At 44.7% G+C, this 19374-nt stretch overlaps 1 protein-coding gene across 17 annotated transcripts in view; it reads right to left on the reverse strand.

Moving 5' to 3' along the window:
- Positions 1 to 19374, reverse strand: part of STN1 (STN1 subunit of CST complex) — a 480640-nt gene that overhangs the window by 116306 nt on the left and 344960 nt on the right. For all 17 annotated transcript variants that reach the window (XM_085606821.1, XM_085606864.1, XM_085606874.1 and 14 more), the window contains one exon: positions 14318 to 14390. In XM_085606821.1, coding sequence (XP_085462947.1) covers positions 14318 to 14390 — 73 coding nt within the window. The remainder of the gene's footprint in view (positions 1 to 14317; positions 14391 to 19374) is intronic.

The raw sequence follows: 19374 nt of genomic DNA on the forward strand, positions 1-19374 counted from the left end.
ACACTCTCTGCCTTTCTTGTTTTGCTGCAGGTCACACGGGACTAGACATTCTGGGTAGATAGAATAGAACCGAAGCCCATCCGTCAGGAGAAGTCCTCCCGCTGTGTGTTTAACACTGGTGGGTCTTTTCTTTTATGTTTCTTTTGTCCCTTTTTTTACCTTTCCCCAAAATGATGTTTCTTGTTTGAGTAGTATATGACATACTCTCAGGAGATACCAGGAAGGGGGAAAGGGTTGTACAGCCACGTACATCACCCCTGCTGTGCAGAGGATTCCAGGTTAGTGGTATCTCGATCTGTAATCTGACACGCGTTTGTCTTTTGTCTTGTGTAACGATTTAACCTATTTTGTTTATAGAAACCATTTCTCATGTGTTTCGGTATGTGCTACAACTAGTATAGAAGTCAATACGTATGTCATGTCTTGCCTTCGGCCACGCCCCTTGCCCCGCCCACTCGCCACATTTAAATCTATCTATCATTCAATCAGGGAATTGTAATCGCGCTATTCACCTGTGAGGGTCTGAAGGTGCTGGGGGAAGGGGGAAGGGGAGTAAGCAGCTCCGTTCAGTTGAACAGCCAGGTCTTGAGTGTCTTCCTCAAGATGTTCAGAGAGGGGGCATGTCTGATGTCAACCGGGAGCTCGTCCAGGTCTTTGCCGCGATGTAGAAGAAGCCCTTCTACCCGTTCTGGCTCTGCGGATGCGCGAGGTTTCGGCTAAGGCAAGGTCCGCGGATCATAGGTTTCTCTTGGGTACGTGGAAGGAGATTCTCTTGTTGAGGTAATGGGGTCCGGTGTTGTGGAGGCATTTGAAGGTGTGGGTAAGTATCTTGAAGGTTATTCTCTTCTTGACAGGGAGCCAGTGGAGATCTCGCAGGTGTTGGGTGATGTGCTTTTGTCGAGGGATGCCGAGGACAAGTCTGGCTGCAGTGTTCTGTATGGTCTGCAGTTTGCAGAGCAGAGACTTGTTGATTCCGGGGTAGAGGGTGTTTCCGTAGTCTAGTCTGCTGGTTATGAGTGCGTGGGTGACAGTTTTTCTTGATTCGGGGGGATCCATTTGAAGGTCTTGGGAAGGATGCAGAGGGTGTTGAAGCAGGTGGAGGCGACGGCGTTGACCAGTGGGGTCATGGAGAGGGAGGAGTTGAGAACGATGCCGAGGTACCGGGTGTGGTGGGTTGCTGGCGAGGGCGTTGGGCCACCAGGTGCTGTCCCAGGCAGTGGGGGAGGGTCCGAGGACGAGGACCTCTGTCTTCTCCAAGTTGAGCTTCAGGCAGCTGCTGCACATCCAGGATGTGATGTCCTTCATATCTTCCTGAAAGCTGAGTCTGGTGGTGATGGGGTCGTTGGTGAGGGAGAGGATGAGCACTGGTGTCGTCGGCTTTGGAAACTATGTTGAGTCCGTGCTGTCTGACGATAGCGGCGAGGGGGGCCATGTAGATGTTGAAGAGCTTTGGGCTGAGTGATGATCCTTGGGGAACTCCGCAGTTGAGCTCTGTGGGTTCTGAGAGAATATATGTCAGTATAACGCATGCGTTACATCGCATGCCATTACAACGCAGTTGTTACAACGACCGCGTTGTTACATCTCATATGATTACATCGCAAGTCCTTACAACGACGTGCTGTAGGGGGCCCGCTGGACTTAAGAATAGTATATTTTACTATTCCTTCTCCAGTTTGTTCAACAGCAGGGAAGGTGTAGGATTGTGAATCCAACACCTACTGCCCCCTACAGCAAGTCGTTGTAACGACTTGCGATGTAATCGTATGCGATGTAACAACACGGTCGTTGTAACGACCGCGTTGTAATGGTATGCGATGTAACGCATGCAAAGTAAACAATGTCACCCTTCTGAGAAGAAGGGTGGTAGTCTGATTCTTTGGGTCTTTCCGGTGAGGAAGAAGCGGAGCCATTCGAGGGCGGGTCCCCATATGCCGGTGTTGTGGGGTCTGGCGGCAAGTGTGTGGTGGGACACAGTATCGAATGCTGCGGAGAGGTCAAGTAGGATCTGGGCAGCGGTGTGGCCTTGGTCGAGGAGGGTGCGGATGTCATCTGTGGCGGCGAGTAGGGCAGTCTCGGTGCTATAGTTGCTGCGGAATCCAGATTAGGAGCGGTCTAGGATGGAGTTCTCTTCAATGAATTTCGTTAGTTGGGCGTTGACGGTCTTCTCTGTGACTTTGGGGGTAAAGGAAAGGAGGGAGATGGGTCGGTAGTTTTTGAGGTCTGATGGGTCTGCCGAGAGCATCTTGAGCAGGGGCTTGACTTCTGCACGTTTCCAGTCGTCGGGAAGGTGCCGGTTTCGAAGGTGGTGTTGATGGTGCGTTGTAGTTCCTGTGCGATGGTGGCGGCGGGTCTGTGGAAGATGTATGGAGGGCAGGGGTCCGTGGAGGCTCCTGAATGGATGCCTTTCCTGGTCAATTAGTTATCTTCGGTGGTGGTTGGAGTCCAGGCGGAGATGGAAGGTTGGCTGGCGTTGTTGGAGGGGGCGTGGTTTTGGAGTCCGGGGTTCGTTCGTTGAAGTTGTCGTAAAGGGACTTGATTTTCAGATGGAAGTAGGAGCTGAGCTTGTTCCAGAGGTCCTGGGAAGGGGTGATGTCTGTGGCCTTGCTGGGGGGTTTGGTGAATTCTTGGATGATGCTGAAGAGTTCTTTCGAGTTGCCGGCATTGGTGGAGATTTTGTTCTGGATAAAGGTTTGTTTGGTTGATCTGATGAGATGGTGGTATAACGTCATGGCATTCCTATATGTGGTGTGGTATTCCGGTGTTTTGCTGTTTCGCCAATTCTTATCTAGACGTCTGCATGTGCACCTGGATTCTTGGAGAATGGCAGTGAACCAGGTGGCCTTCCTGGGGCGTAGTCTGTCGGGGTTGCGGAGGGGGGCCAGTTCGTCTGCACAGTTGGAGATCCATCTGTGTAGTTCTTTGGCAGCGAGGTTGGCGTCGGTCGAAGTGGAGGGGACATCGCGTTTGAGGGTGGAGTTGAGGTGCTTCTCTGTGACATTGCTCCAGTTCCTTTGCGGTGGGTGGGGTGCAGGTTTGGGGGCGGTGGGTTTGTCGACGTGGAAGTGTACGCAGTGGTGGTCCGTCTGAAGGGGTTGCATGGTATGGCTGAAGTGGATGTTGTTCCCTCCTGCAAAGATGGGGTCGAGGGTGTGTCCTGCCTTGTGGGTGGGGGTGAGGTAAATGAGTACCTGCGCTATTTTGTTCCCATTTAAAGCACTGGGTCCCTTCCAGCACATGCACTGGGAGTGTCGGGAAGGCTCAAAATGTTGAAAACAAGCACTACATAATGTACTGTCAGGTTCATAATCTGAACATGGAAGACTAGCATTGGTAAGATACATACCAAATGGCAGGAACTCGAGCACAGCCCGCCTTCTAAAGGTATGCTCCTGCTAGGCACTAGGCGGCATTTAAGGAAGGAGCCTTGGTGTGCGTTCCTACACAGGAGGGCTTGTCCTTTATCTCAAAATAACCTAATGGGCACAGGATCATGGTTGAAAGATCTACACTGGCATCACCTGGGTTGGGGTGTAAGGAAGGGTTTCTGAGTAAGAAAAGCAAAACAATAAAATAAATAGAAAATGTTCTTGGTAGCTGGAAAACGTTTTTCATAATTTTTTTAATACAGATGTGGCCTTTAATTCTACCAAACTTTTTGGGGAAATGAGTTGGCCTAATGGCTAGGGCGGTCGACCTCGAATCCGGGGAACTGGGTTCGAGTCTCGGCAAAGACGCTGAACATCCTGTGATTCTGGGCAAATCACTTAATCTACCTGTGCCTAACAAAAAAAAAAAATAACAATGTGTCGTCATGTAATGCAACTGGTGATATGTAAAGCGCTCTGATACCCCGCTCAGATACCCGATTCGGGTCAAGTTCGCGCTATATAAAACTCTGTAAAATAAATAAAAGAAATTAAAGAAACAGCATTCACAGAGGATTACCGATCCCATGCGCTATTTTTAAAACATAACTTTCTCACCTACTTTAGAAGAAAATTCACTGTTGTAGGTTTAGCATTACTATATCCAGAAAGGACCAATGCTTTTGCGAATTTAACTTTCACATGTGTTCATTTGAACCCAAGCTTGATGTTTTGTGTCTCAATAACAGCACACATAAGTGCCCTACTGATTGTCTTGCAGTATTGCTCAGCGACCGCCAAGGGGAGCCCTAAACCAATTCAAAGTTCAAGACAGGGACTGGAAAGGTGGCTGCTTTGTTATAAATTACGTCGTTCCCTTAAATGCTCAATGAAACCACTTCTAGGCAAAACCTTAGGTTTTATGCATTTTATATCAGTTTTATATACATTGTAGCACTACCAGAACAAACACATTAAAAGCAAAAATAGGAACCGACATAATCGCAGGAAAGCATTTTGGACAGAGGTGCTCATCATATATTCACGCTACTGATATCCAATGCCTTAATAAATAAGACTGCCAAGCAAATGTGTAATCGGGTACCTACCTGCACTGGGGTGGGGTGAAGCGGATGATGCTTGCCAGTGTATGGGTGTCGTTTTCAAAGAATGGAGAGTGCGTTTGTTTGATGATAACAATACATACACCCGACAGCCACTATAGAACGAAATATCCCAATTAAATGTAACTTATCGGCAGAATGATAGGTGACCTGTCACGTCTGGGGCTGGAGAGGACAGAAAGCGCCTGGTAGGGAGTAGCCAGAAAATTAAAATACCCCCACTTTGAACCACAGCGCTGAAAGAATCAAGAAATCGAAGCAAGTGACCACAACGCTCCCATAAAAGCTCCCTTGTCCCATCAATCCAAACACCTATCTATCCATGTATCCACCATTGAAACTTTACATCCTGTCATCCATTCATTCTTTCATACATTATTTAGTCTTTCACCATTTCATCCATCAAACCTTTCACCCATCCTTTCAACACCCAGCCTTTCACCCATTCATCATTTCCCCCATCCTGTCACCCATCCGTCCTTTCACCCATTGACCCACCTATGCATCCTTTCATTCACCCATGCATCCTTTCACCCATACACTCCTTGACCCATGGTTTCACCCATGCATCCTTTCATCCATTCAACCACCTACGCATCCAATTCACCCATCCACCCATGCATCATTTCATCCACACCTGCATCCTTTCACGCATCCATCCTTTCACTCATTCCATAACCCAATCACCCTTTTGCCCACCCTTTCACCCACCCAGGCATCCTTTCAACCACCTACCTTTTCACCCAACCTATCACGCACCTACCCTTACAGCCATCCTTTTACTCATCCATGCATCCTTTCACCCATCCTTTCACTCACTCATGCATATTTTCAGCCACCCATTCATTGTTTTACCCATCCACCTTTTCACCCATTAACCCATCCTTTTATCGACCCATGCATCCTTTCACCATTCCTTTTACACCCACATAATTTCACTCATCCTTTCACTCACCCCTTAACACATACACACTTTTGCCTACACTGTTGCCCAACCATGCACCCTTTCACCCATCTTCCCTTTTACCAATGCATCCTTTCACGCATTCTACACTTTTTTCCCATTCTTTCGCTCACCCATGCATCCTTTCAACCCACACACCCTTTCACTCACCCATCTATCTTTTCACTCACCCACTCATCCCCTAACCCATCCACCCTTTTGTCCATCCTTTAACCCACCCATGCATCCTTTTACCCAACCTTTCACCCACCCACGCATTCTTTCATCCATCTACCCTTTCACCCATCCTTTCACTCACCCATGCATTCTTTTACCCATTGTTTCACTAATCCATGCATCCTTTCACGCATACACCCTTTCACACATTGATCCGTTCACCCATGCATGCAGTCTTTCACCCATCGTTTCTTTCACTTACATTTTCACCCTTTCACTGACCCATACATCTTTCCTGCACACACTCATATATCCTTTTAGCTATCCACCATTTCACCCCATTCACTCACACACGCATCCTTTCACCCATCCATCCCTTCATTAACCCACCCTTTCACCCATTTCACCCACCCATGCAGCTTTTCACTCATCCTTCATTTCAACTTTCCATCCTTCTTTGGTTAAGTAGGAGCTTTTGTCTGCTGAGTTGCAGACAGAAAAGGCCGATAGAAAAACCTACCCCCGCTGTAGCTGGTAAAGCAGGGGTTCATGCCGCCCCTGTAGGGAGGAGCGGGGCTGCACCATGGGAGGGAGGAGGAATGGAGTCCTATGTGCACTTCTTAGTGCGCATGTCTGTTTGTTCGGCAGTCTTAGGCCGGCTAAACAGACATGTGCACTTAGGTTTCTCTAACTGGGCTGTATTCTACTGCCGGGTGGAGAAACGGGCCAGACTCCCTATGCCTGACCAGAGCGTCAAACCAGCCTGCTCAGGCCAATCTTGGCACTGCTCTCATAGTACGAGAGCAGCATGGATAGGCAGTTTGTCTCAGGGACTGCTGGGAGCAGCGGGAGAACATAGGAGCACCGAAGCGCAAGGCAGCGGCAGGATTCAGGTAAAAAAAGATTATTTAAATTCAACACTCCCCCCCCCCCCCGCTATTGCTGCCCTGCCCCCCCCCCACTGCGTATTAGCAGCACCCACGACTGCGCCCAAGATGGCCCTGTTGTGACTTATGCAGGAAATGGGAGGTAGTCTAGCTAGCTGTACACTCGTTCATTTGGCTACTTAATCAGCAAGCGTGATATAGCTAAGAAATGTACAGCACAGCAACCCCACACTTGCAGGAATGGAGACAGGGTATGGACCACTGCTGCACCCTCTAAAAACCTGTACATAAGGTCAGAGGGTGCCCTCACAAGCATGACAAGATTAGGGGACCATGGATGAGTACAGTATAGCTTAAGACACCCCTTGGGAACCAAAGCCCTGACTGCCTTGTTTATACATCTAAGGTAGTAAGGTAGCAGCACTTAGGAGCTTATTACGATGTCAGTCGGAGTTGTCTCCAACTGACACCGTCTCGGTCTCAGGACCGACTGACCTCCGGTCGGCGGTTCCGACCACCTGAATACGAAGCGACCGAACACTGTTCGGTCAGATACTCACATCTCTCTATGGGAGCTTGTGTTACAGGCTCCCATAAAGAAATGTGTGTGTGTGTAAAACCCTGCACCATGAGGCAGGCACCTCATGGTGCCTGCCACACAGTGCATGGATTTTCAGGGGGGCACCATCGGTACCTCCTCTGCCACCAACCGTAGGCTGTGGAGGCAAGGGGGCCCTGCTAGGGGCCCCTAAAGTCGCTTTCTGACAGCCTTTCCATATCGGAAAGGCCAGCATGGAAAGGCTGTGGGAAACCGACATTGTAATTCCGGGGGCGGAAACGCCATCCATAGAGGATTACAGTGCGGTTCCAACTCGCGAGAAGACTCAGAGAGCCGGTTGGAACAGCATCGGAATGACTGGCTGGTTCACCAGCCGACCGCTGATATCGTAATTCGGCAGTGAGACCGCAAACCGACCGTGTTGGTCGGAAAGCTTCTCTCCAACGGTCAGAGGCTTTCCGACCGACATAGTAATAGGCCCCTTAGCGTTGCCACCTTTCCAAGAGAAAAATACCGACCATTTGTTGTTGTTTTAAGAGTCTGCAAAGGCCCAGGCGTGATACTAAATAGAACTGTAAACAAAAGTGTGTATGTTTTCATTTGAAACATTACTTTTTTGTCTTCGTTTACTTTCATTATTAATCATGGATCAGCGCAGCTTTAGAAAACACTTAATAGTGTTTTCTATTTCTATTTGCTGTTTGAAGCTTGTACAGTTAAAGGCTAAAAATACTGGCTTTAGATGGTTTTGATTAATTTTGTACTGGGCGGGACATCAAAATACCAGTGGTGCCGTAGAAAAATGGTCAGGTGGCAACCCTCGTAACACGGTGACTCTTATGGCAGGAGTCATGCCACCAAATCAAACACCTTCTTACGATAAAATGGCCACTGACAATGATGTGCTGTATATGACTATGTGCCATAATGAAACTATGGATGCTCTGAATATCCTTGGTTTACCACTTATCACCATCATCCGTACTAATCGTATATGCCACGTTTGTTTTTCTCTTTCCCATGTACTTAAAATAATACAAGAATACAAAAGTTTGGGAAAAAAGTTAATACTATTGACTGAGACACTACACGTGTACTGGTGGATAGAGAATCACACGGTTGGCTTCACACTGATTGTACTGGTGCTGCTGGTCACTCAGTGGTAGTACTAGCCTCTGTAATTTTTAGTATTCCAAGAAGTTTTTATCAAAAATCATTAGTAGTGTGGTAGTGTTAGCCTCTGATGCCTGTCTAATTTGCAGGCAAGTATGCGTTGTTCAGGGCAGCTGATAGGCTAAGGTGATTGCTGTTTGTAATTGCACAAACGGACTCACTCAACCTGACACATTCACCGTGAAGTGTTCCCCAAGCACTTTCGAGGAACTCTCATACGTAAACACTGCATGCACAAAACCAGACTGGGGTAACTTCATTCACTACCCAGCAGGACTGTCCTTTCGAAAGCACTGAAATTAAGGCTGGCCTCCAAAAATCTACAATTTATCCCAGAACAGCAACTAAACGGAGAGTGAATCCTCACATGGTTCATGGCCTTTTTTTAAAACTGCATTGTTGTACATTTTTTTAAAAAAATGCATCGTTCTAACTTTTTTTTACATGTATGTATGTATGTATTTATATTTGTAAAGCGCACTGCAACCCTACGGGCATCCTGGCGCTGATGACAGAGTGAAGGAAGGAAGGAGGGGAGGCTGAGAATTAAGCTCTGGGGAACAGCCAGGTTTTCAGCTGTCTGCGAAAAAGGGTAAGATCCTGAACCAGTCGTAGCTCCACAGGGAGACTATTCCATAGACGTGCAGCCGCAGCTCTGAAGGCACGACCTCCCAGAGAGGCTCTCGTTGTTTTGGGAGTCGGGGCCAGCCTAGCTGATGAGGAGCGCAGCATGCGCGTGGGAGTATACCATCTAAAAAGATTTTGCAATGGTATAGGGCCGAAGCCATGAAGAGCTTTAAAAGCTACACACAGAGATTTAAACAAAATTCTCTGATGCACAGGCAGCCAATGGAGTTCGGACAAAGCCCTAGTACTAGAGGAGAAACGCGGTCTCAAAAGGGCAAGTTTAGCGGCAGCTGCCTGGGTCCGTTGGAGTCTCTGTATCAAATATGCAGGGGAGGCAAGCAGCAAGGCGTTACAGTAGTCCAAGCGACTAAGAATTGTGCATCGGACTACTGTACCTCGTACATGAGGGGGAAGAAGGGGCAAAATCCTACGTAGGCCTCTCATGATCAGATAACAGTTTGAAACCACCTTGTTAACGTGCGACTCCAGACGTAGCTTCTCATTAAAGCAGACCCCCAGATTGCGAACAGTCTTTACTGGAACCAAAGGGGTATCCAGAGGGAGAGGCCAAAAGTTGGAAGGCAGGGTAAAAGGCACCCTGCCCACTGAGCAATGTAGAATCTCAGTTTTGGCACCATTAAACTGCAAGGCATTATTTCTCAGCCAAGTCGTCATTTCCATCATGCAATTGTGGAAGGTGGATAGGGAATCCACCTGATCACCATCCAAGGAGATGATCAATTGCGTATCATCGGCATAATTAACTGCCGTGATGTCAGGTTAAGGACTCAACAGCTTTGCTCTCCATCTTTAAAAGTTTTAACAAGTGTCTGCTGGCACTGAGATGAGTGCCTAATGTTAACTGTCGACTGACATCCATTAGATGGGCGGAGGAGAAAAGTGACTATTTGTTGCAATAAAAATGAGGATCGGACCCTCCAAATGAGGAGATACAACCCACACAAAGATGAGAGACTACATTGTCCATACAATAATACTAATTATGTGCTTTTTTTATTTGAGCTCATTGAGTTTTCTTTAGCTTAGTGTGGAGAACATTAATGAGGGAACAAGTGCTGGGGACTCGAAAAAACCAAAACAAATGTATGTTCAAACAGTAAAGCAGACTTCTCCAACGAGTAGCTCATGAGCTACTGGCAGCTCTCTGCTTACCTTTAAGTAGCTCTCCTGGGTGTAGCCCAGACTACTAAGTTATAAGCTTTTGCTTGGTTAAATAAATATATGTACACCAAAATTGAAAAGCATGTATTCGGAACAATGCATTTTTAGACTTTGTAAGCTGTTAGGAGAAAATTTTTTGAATTTCCGGAATATACTTAAACCTGTTATTTGAGGCATATAGAATGCAGCGCCAGCAAGACTTGTTACTAATATTATTACCTTCTTGCATGGGGCATTGCATTTGTGGTTAATATGTATTGCCCATATACAGGCATTCCACATTGACAAAGCCTCTTTTTTACATTAATCCTGGAAACCGAGACCGAAGAACTGAGGTGATCACTGCTGGCGATCTTGCATATGGTGATCACTAATGTAATCTTGTCTGATGAGGTCACTATTACAACTCTAATAACATTAGTAGCTCAGGATGATTTTAACTGTACATAAGTAGCTCTTACCACAGAAAAGGTTGAAGACCCTTGCTCTAAAGATTGAAATAGCTGTCAGGGACCTAGGGGGTAAACTTCAAGTATGGTGGATGCCAGCAACCAGTTTCCTGCCTCTCGAAAGCCAGAAAACATGAGCAATCCAGCCCTGTTTCACTGAGGCAGGTTGCAGAAATTTTTTTTTTATGCACCCTGCCTCAGTGAAACAGGGCTGGATTGCTCATCAATTGTGTCACTTAATTTCAGACTAAACAGGTGCATTGGAATTAAGTGACATTATTAATAACAGAGTACAACAAAAATATTTTGTATGCAACCTGCCGAAGTGAAATGGCATTTGAGTTGACTGACAACAAATGCACCAGGCTGCAAAAGCAGAAAATGGGCCACGCAAGTAGATTTTATTATGGGCCCCACAGATGGTTCTGACAGCACTAACCAGCCCACTTCTGACTGATGTCCTGAAAAAACAATGGGTTTGAGCTTAACTGCAAGAGGGGGTGGTCGTTGTCAACATGCTGGCGGAAGTTATTGGTTTCAGAACTTTATTTGCTGTTTATGCCACACCCACCTACATTGCTGTTCATCAATCTTGTGAAATCACCAAACTATCCAAACGCACATGCCATGATATAGACTAGTAAAAATATGATTTTGTTGATAATATCTCTCCGTGTATAAAGTAGGGTAAAATCTCAGCCTACTCACTGATTAATATAACAATCAAATCAAAAAACAAGATTCGGGATGAGGTTTTCAATGAAACATGCAGAAACTGCATCTACTATAGGCGTTCCATCAATGCACATCAAATAAGTCCACACACAGGCATTCCCTATTTGAGGCTAAAGCCTCACCTGGGACTTGTAACATGCTTCATCCAAGCTCTCCAGGAAACCCTATCAATCCCTGAGCAGTTCATTTGCCCATGTGTACGGCAGGTGCGGACTGTTATAACAGTAGGCCTCATTAGATAACATTACGACAGATCTACAGCACCACCCTCAATGCCCACTCGTCTAACCCCCGCCTGTCACAGTGAGACAGCGTAAAGGCCGATCATTCTTGATACGACATACAAACCCATTTTGAGAGTGAAAACTCTAATGTGCACTTTGCACACGTCTAGAGAAATAACACTGAAACTGAGAAAAGTTGAAGTACTAGAATAGTTTATGTGTGTTTGGATATGGAGAAATTGCAAGATTAATCAAAAAATGAATTTAACATGTTAATTAACTGATTAGTTTATATTTTAACAAAGTTGTTATGAAAATGTAAAGATAAAACTTAGCATTTCTAATGTCTTCATTGTAAAGCACCATAGCAATATAGACAGTGGTGCAATTTATGTATGCAATATGCTATATGATTGAAACGTTCAGTATAAGTGCCTAACATTATTAAGATCTTATATTTTTGAAATTATTTTATTTGAAAGAGTTTTAGGAATAGTTTGCACATAGGTATCTTTGAAATTTTGGTAGTAGACCATAGTTAAAGTTGAACATTTCTGTGTAATAATCACTGACAACCATACAAGTATCCTCAAACATCATATGTTTGATTTATTTCGATATGCTTAAACTTAATTTGACTTTCATTTGACTAAATAATAAAAACTAACTTTAACATGCATTTAATTGCCTTTTTCCTTAGGCTGCATTATTTGATAGCCTGGTGCAATGGACTTTTGCTACGTTTCCTCAAATGTTGCTTTATCTGTTCTGTTTATGCAACATTCTTTAAACAAGAAGACACTTTTCAGGTACTTCTTTTTATGTTACTTGGTGAGAACTGAACCTTTTGACTAAATCCAAGAAGAGAAACAAAGTAAATAAGCTCTTTGTCAACTAACCTCTTTGGATGGAATGGACAGTCGTTTCTCATGAGCAACATGAGAAAATATGTTGGAGTATCAATTTTGCACTAAGGTTAAGAATCACAAGACAGTCAGCCCATCGTATGGTGACAACTGATGTCACAAATGGATGATCTGGAGTATAAAAAGTGACTTTCCTAAGAGGAGGGGTGCTCTTTTGCTTTCAGCTGAGCCGTCTTGTATTTTAGACCCCTTAACTTCCTTGCCTCCAGTCTGCCTGCCGGACTACATTTACATGCCTCTTGCCTTTTTCCCCTGATGATGAACTTGCCTCCTGGACAATTTGGGGCTGTCTGGTGAGAGAGCAAACCTGAACTTTCCTGATTAATCACTCCACTCCCCTTGCCCATGGACCTTTTTCCTTAGTGGACTCTAATTTGATTGCTTTGCACATGCCAGAGGAACTCTTGTGAACCATACCCTCCCTGTGTTGGTGGTAGGAATTTCTAACCCTAAATCATCCTCTTATGGATTCTTTTATTCAGAAATAGATTTTCTTTGACTAAATGTGCAGTTTTATACTATTAGCTGTTAGACTCATGACAGAGCTTCTTAAAATGTTACTTATATACATTGATTTTGGATCTTTAATACAATAACCAAATTTTCTGAATTTGTCAGTCTTTTATTGTGTCTTAATGTTCTTTCTACAGAAGTTGTGCTTGCAATGTTCTGATTTCTAAATGCATGATACAGTAACTGGAATTATGCGATTGTGTGGCGATTTTCTTATAATTATAGATGTGCCGCGTTTGCCAAATGATCAATTTTATGCTGCTTAATCTGCAGATTTTAACAAAAAAGATTTTGTTTCTAGCTCAAACAGTTCAGACATTACCAAAACCGCCCTGACACTTGTTGCAGCGCAATGGAAGGCCTTTCGCAATGGAAGAATGGTCACCTTTTTGTTGCTTAGTGCAACATTTGGGTACTAAAGAGGTGCAACTAATGCCCAGACAGTGTTAAGTTTAAAGGTGACAAAATGATGAAGTAATACTATCACAAAATGTGCCACATAATTTGCCTTTTCTTGCCGCATAATTTACTGAACCCTACCGCATAATTTGTCCCTCCAAAGCCGCATAATTCCAGGTGCCCTGGTCATAGATTATTTTCAGAATATCAGGTTATCAGGTTATTTTGTTCTTGTTCTGTGAAGCCACAGAAGAGCTCTTGGTTTGTATAATTCTTGTTTGATATAACTTCTTTAGGAGGTTGGGTCTTCCAGTTGCAAAACTTCATTTCTGTAGCATGGTTCTGAGAGCAGTTTATCTGAACCTGATCACTAATTTGTCAGTTGGCTACCAATTATTGGTCCTTATTGGGGGGGCCGACAGTGGAACATCTTGATTTCTCAACCCTCACTATGACGGAGAAAGGTCCATCTGAGGACCACTGTCTCTGTGGTGAAGCACAGAATCTTAGTGAAGAAACTAAGATTAAGTTAGACAAAACAAAGTGTGTATGGGCCCAGTGCTAGAAAACCCCAAAAGTGCTTCCACTGCAACACCACCAAGAACTCAGACTGTCAACATTATAATGAACTCCTACCATTAGAGGACTACCACATATATTTTATGTCAAGACCAGAGGTTAGATTTGTTGACATACCAATTCCAAATGAGACACAATAGGTAATTTGAGAGTAGAGAAATAACAGCATGACAAATAATTTTTGTCTGGTTTCCTATTGCCTGTATATGCATTTCATAGGCAATGAATCTGTAAATGGTTCAAACTTCATTCATAAAAGGTCATTTTTGTGAGTACTAGTAGGTTACATGTCTCAAAACTTTGAATACCTCGAGTTGCTTACAGTAGAGAAGAATTATGGTTAGGGTGTCCCAACTTCTGACTGGGGTTACCAATACTTTACTCGGGCAAACCAAACACTTCTCCATCTCATGTAACAGATTAGGGCTGATATGACAATATGTGTAACTTACGCCGATGCCTCTTGCAATCTGCCTGAATGATGCTGAGTGTTGTCTTGTGCAGCTCCTTATCTTGGTCAGTTGTCTGGACAGATCAGAAGGGAAATGGGTATTAAAAACCTTGGCAATTTCCTATACAACATCAGTGCCATTTTATTATCTAAAAACGTAACAAACTTTATAATAAAGAATCCATATTTGTAAGTCACAAACATATCCCCCCTTAAGGTTTCAAGACGCTGGGGGCAGTCGGGGCGATTAAGTGAGCTATTGCCCAGAGTCACATGATGCTGAGCTGAGCTGCCGTCAGCGCCAGGGATCGAACCATGAGCCATATGCTTCGGAGTCAGCCACTGCGCCACACCTCTCCTCTAATATGCTCAGCATATCGAGAAAAGAGCTTCTTTAAGTAGAAGTCCAATTCTGCAATGCCATTTCCATTTACTGAAATCCAGCAATTGGCCTCAGACTTTCAGTTTGTTTTCTGGAGCTCAAGGAATTTCCTTCCCCCTCCTGTTGTATGAACCCATTTTTTGTTGGCTTTTAGGACTCTGCACACTTTAACACTGGTAACACTGGTGCACAGTGTTAAGGAACTTGTGCTCTCTCCTTTAAACATGATGAAATTGGCTTACACCCAATTGGCACATTTAATTTACCTATAAGTCCCTAGTAAAGTGGTACTATGTGTACCCAGGGCCTGCAGCACCGATTTTGCCAACCCACTTAAGTAGCCCTTTTAAACATACCTCAGGCCTGCTCTGCAGCCTGTGTTGGCGGTTTAAACTGCAATCTTGACCTGGTAAAATAAACCTTATGCCAGGCTTAAACCTTCCTTTTTTTAATACATATATGTCATCCCAAGGACGGCCCTTAACAGCCCAGAGGGCAGGGTGCAGTGTATTTAAAAAGATTGAACATGTAAGTTTAAGTTTTACATGTCTTGGTAGTCAAAAACTCTCCCCTAGGATATTGGGTTAACTTATTACATTTAATAAGTGATGGCTTTCAATTGTGAGCAGGTGAGAATGTCGAGTTTGGTGTCTAAAGAATTGTAATTTAATGCCCTCTTTAATTGTAAAGTCAGATTTTATGTTACAATTATAAAAATACCACTTTTAGAAAGTTGCGACATAAACGAGGTGATGGATGGAATGCTTGAATTAATCTTAGCCACTGGCAATTGCTCGGGTTTCATTCCAAGGCATTGTTTTTCACCCACCACGATCTCAGTTTGGACTCAGCCATATGGGAATCAGTCTTGGCCCTGCTCCTATGGGAGCAGCCCAGCCCGAACTGCCAAGCCAGGCCCTAAATGAACTGGATTAGAAGCCACCCAAGACCAGGTTTTCCCTGATAAGGGCTTATCAGCCAGGTATAGATTGAATCCAGTGGCCAGTGGGCAAGGAACCGATGTCTGGACATACCTGTCGCACTAAGGGTGTCAACTGTAAGAAGGTGATGAATGGAATGCTTGAATTAATCTCAGCCGCTGGCAATCATTTGGGCCACATCCCAATCCATCGTTTTTCACCCACAGGATCAAGTAATTATCAGTGGGTGAGATTAATTCAAGCATTCCAACCATCACTTTCTGTATACTTTAGTAGTTTTGGAAGGTTGGCATTTTTTGTCCCAACCATTAGGTGTCTGCAGGAAGTTCCTGTGTCACATGACTTTGTTTATTCCTCCCGGACAGTTACACAATAAAGAGATTAGGTGTGCCTGTATGGGCTGTCAACTGGCAGGATGGGGGGTGGAGCTGAGCACAGCCCTACTTGCAGTACAATAGGCTACGCCCTGCCTTCACACAAAGGACCTTCCACCGCTGCATTGTTCAAGCAGCCACCTTGGAGCCAGGACAGGAAAGGCACAGTGAAGACCATCCGTGACGCTCGCCCTGCTTCTCGTGGAACTCTTTGCACTGGACTCTTTCACCTGGTCCCTGTATCCGGGCCGCTCTCCATCATGGTCAGCCTGAACTTGTGACTTTCACCCTGTCTCGCACACGTTTTGCTTCTAGGCACTTTACGTACTTGAAACATTTAAAATTGCATATCTCCGGTTCTACTGATTAGGTTTTTGTCGTTTCAATGTCAAGTAATTTATTAAATTTTACTCTATTTTTTTTAATTGGTGCAGGATTTTTCTTGTGTTGTTTTTTCCTCTTTTGTACTGTTTGAAATGCTGCATAATTAATTCATACATGTCCTCTACTTTAAGCCTGACAATGCTTGTGTGCCAAGCTACCAGAGGTTTATTTGGATTTTGCTTGTGTTTAACCCTTACTGAGATTGTGGTCTTGCTTGAGTAGGGTTTCACCCCCTTCAACCAGTAAATCAAATTCCAATATATCCCAGCCCACTCACTACTAACGGTCACCTCTCATGGACTTCTGGTATCTTATGACTCTGGAATTTACATGGAATACCAAAGCTATAAAAAATACTCGTCCATGGACCTGCTGCGTCAATGGCTGAGGTTCCAAAGAGGATAGGAGAGAAACACTTTCGATCCAGTATCAAACACATGAAGGGCTCAACCTGAATTACAATGCAGCTCTACCAGCCGCTGGCCTCCAAGGTTAGCAATCGCTCTTCTAAACCATGTCTACCCTGCATGCCCATCCAGCATCTCAAATTAACTCCTCTAAAGCTGATAAATAAACAATTCAACCAAAACCTACAGTCACAAACAGTAGACATGGATGTGCTTTATTTTGCGTACCTGTTCTTTTTGAGCAGTATTTTCTATAAATTGACACAGTTTAGCCGGTCACCTTTCATATCGAGATGTCACTGGGCAAGAACTCGTTTTGATTTCAGGTTTCCTCCTGTGCCACCATGGATATATTTAGTCTTTCAGTGAAAGCTCCCACTTCACATCTTCACACCTCAATTCAGAGCTTGATATCTGCTTTGTGCAACCTGGATGCCATCATATATGACCAATTCCTTGGCCACATAGATGAATTAGGGGGCTACACAATGTTTTAAGGGTTTCCTAACGTGAACTGCCCCAGTACTACGAATAAAGGGGCAAGAAATGAGAGGGTACAATATGAGACGTATAATCCCGGTCTCCATCTTTTTCCCCTTTCTGATAAAGTCACAGTGCAGCTTTGAAGGAACTAGGCACTGTTGAGAAACCAAATGTGATGTACGACAAGGTCTGTAAAAGCTTCACATTCCTAGGTAAAGTAAGAAGATGTAGAAATCTATATCTTGTTTTATAAAGTTGTCATGATAAATAAATAATATAAAGCCCTCGACTGCATAATAGTGAAATACAATAATGATTGCAAAAATTGCAATGAAATACACTTTCCATGGCAAGTTGTAATAAACCAGCTTTTTGGTTACAAAAAGAATGCCCATTTGCTGAGATTCTATGTCAGGACGGGAGCCAAAGATTACGCTGTACTTTCTTCACTTTATTAAACAGCAGCCATTCTTTGAAAAACACAAAAAGACTTAATTTCCCATAACTCATAGGGAAAAAGGCAACAGTACAACAGTATACACTGTCTATCAGATGAGGCCAAGACCCCTTGATAGTTCCCTGTTGATGTTGCCTCTTCCTCTTTCTTTGCTACTCCAGCAGTCGAGTTAAGTGTCGCAGGCTTACGGGCCTTTTTTCTGGTTATTCAACGTGGCGGCAGTCCACTAAATAACCTAAGAGGCACGCATTCCAAGAATTTGTCGGACCTGGTCCACGACTTCTGGGGCTACTGTCTAGCGAATCAAATGTCGGTGTCAGCAAAACACCTTCCAGGGGCGGTCAACCCGATAGCTGACTAGCACTCACAACATCTCCGCAACGCAACCTTTTTGGCATCTACATCCGAAAGTGTTCCAAGCCCTCAATGAACAATGGGGTCCATTCTCTGTGGACCTCTTTGCATCCCACCTGGACCGCCAACTTCCGAAGTTTTCAGTTGGTGCCCAGATCCGGAGGCAGCAGACATAGACGATTTCCTCCAAGACTGGTAGCCAGAGTGGGGTTATGTTTTCCCGCCATTTGTGATGATCATGCACCTCTCTTCTCAGGTAAGACGACAGGATGCGGACATGGTTCTTGTGACCCCAACCTGGAGATCACAAGTCTGGTATCCAGTTCTTCTGGAACTTTCTTGGGATTTTCCAATCCTTCTACCCCACTTTGCGGATCTCCTGAAAAGACCCAGAGGGAAATCCCCATCATTTAGTGTTGGAGGGGTCTCTGTCTCTTATCGCATGGACGATTACAGGGAACAATGGAAAGTCCTGGGTCTTTCGCGACATACTGTGTCCCTCCTCTCCAGGGCATGGGAGGACTGCACAATTAAACGTTATAGGTTAGCATGGGCTCGATGGTTGGGCTGGTATCATCAAAGACATTTGGATCCCGTGGGGACAGAAGTTGTCCACATCTTGAATTTCCTTGCCATCGGAGGGGCTTGCATACAGGTCCATTAATACATTCAGGTCCATGATTCTGGCAGGGCACTCACAAATTGTTGGCCAGCCAGTAGGAGAGCACCCCTTGGTGCGCAAATTATTGCGGGGAATGTGTTCTTCCCTTCCTCCGGCACTTAGATACGCTGCTTTGTGGGATGTCAACAAAGTTCTTAACCTGTTTTTGTCTTGGCAATCCAACAAATACCTCTCCGGAAAGGACCTGTTAGCCAAGTTAGCCACTCTCTTGTGACTGGTTTTGTGTTGGCTTGTCTCTGATGTCAGAGCAGTTGATCTATCAGGTAGAGTATTTAACACAGAGGGGGTTACTTTTCATATTTCAAGATGTACAAAATGCAATTCTAGATTAGTGCCTCTTCCTTCTTTTCCAGATTCCCCAAAGCTATGTGTGGTAAGGTATATAAAGAGTTATGAGGTTATGACGGCGGACCTCTGCCCCATGGAGAACAATAATTGTTGATAGCCCTGCGAAAACCGTTCACGGTAGCCTCTTTGACTACCATCGCCAGGTGGGGCCAATGGGCCATGCAAGACGCTGGCATCAATAACAAAGTATTTGGCTAACTCAACTAGAGGAGCTATGGCTTCAAAAACTTTCGCTCTCGGAGCCCG

Source organism: Triturus cristatus, chromosome 1_2, assembly GCF_964204655.1.
Source record: "Triturus cristatus chromosome 1_2, aTriCri1.1, whole genome shotgun sequence".
Classification (NCBI taxonomy): domain Eukaryota; kingdom Metazoa; phylum Chordata; class Amphibia; order Caudata; family Salamandridae; genus Triturus; species Triturus cristatus.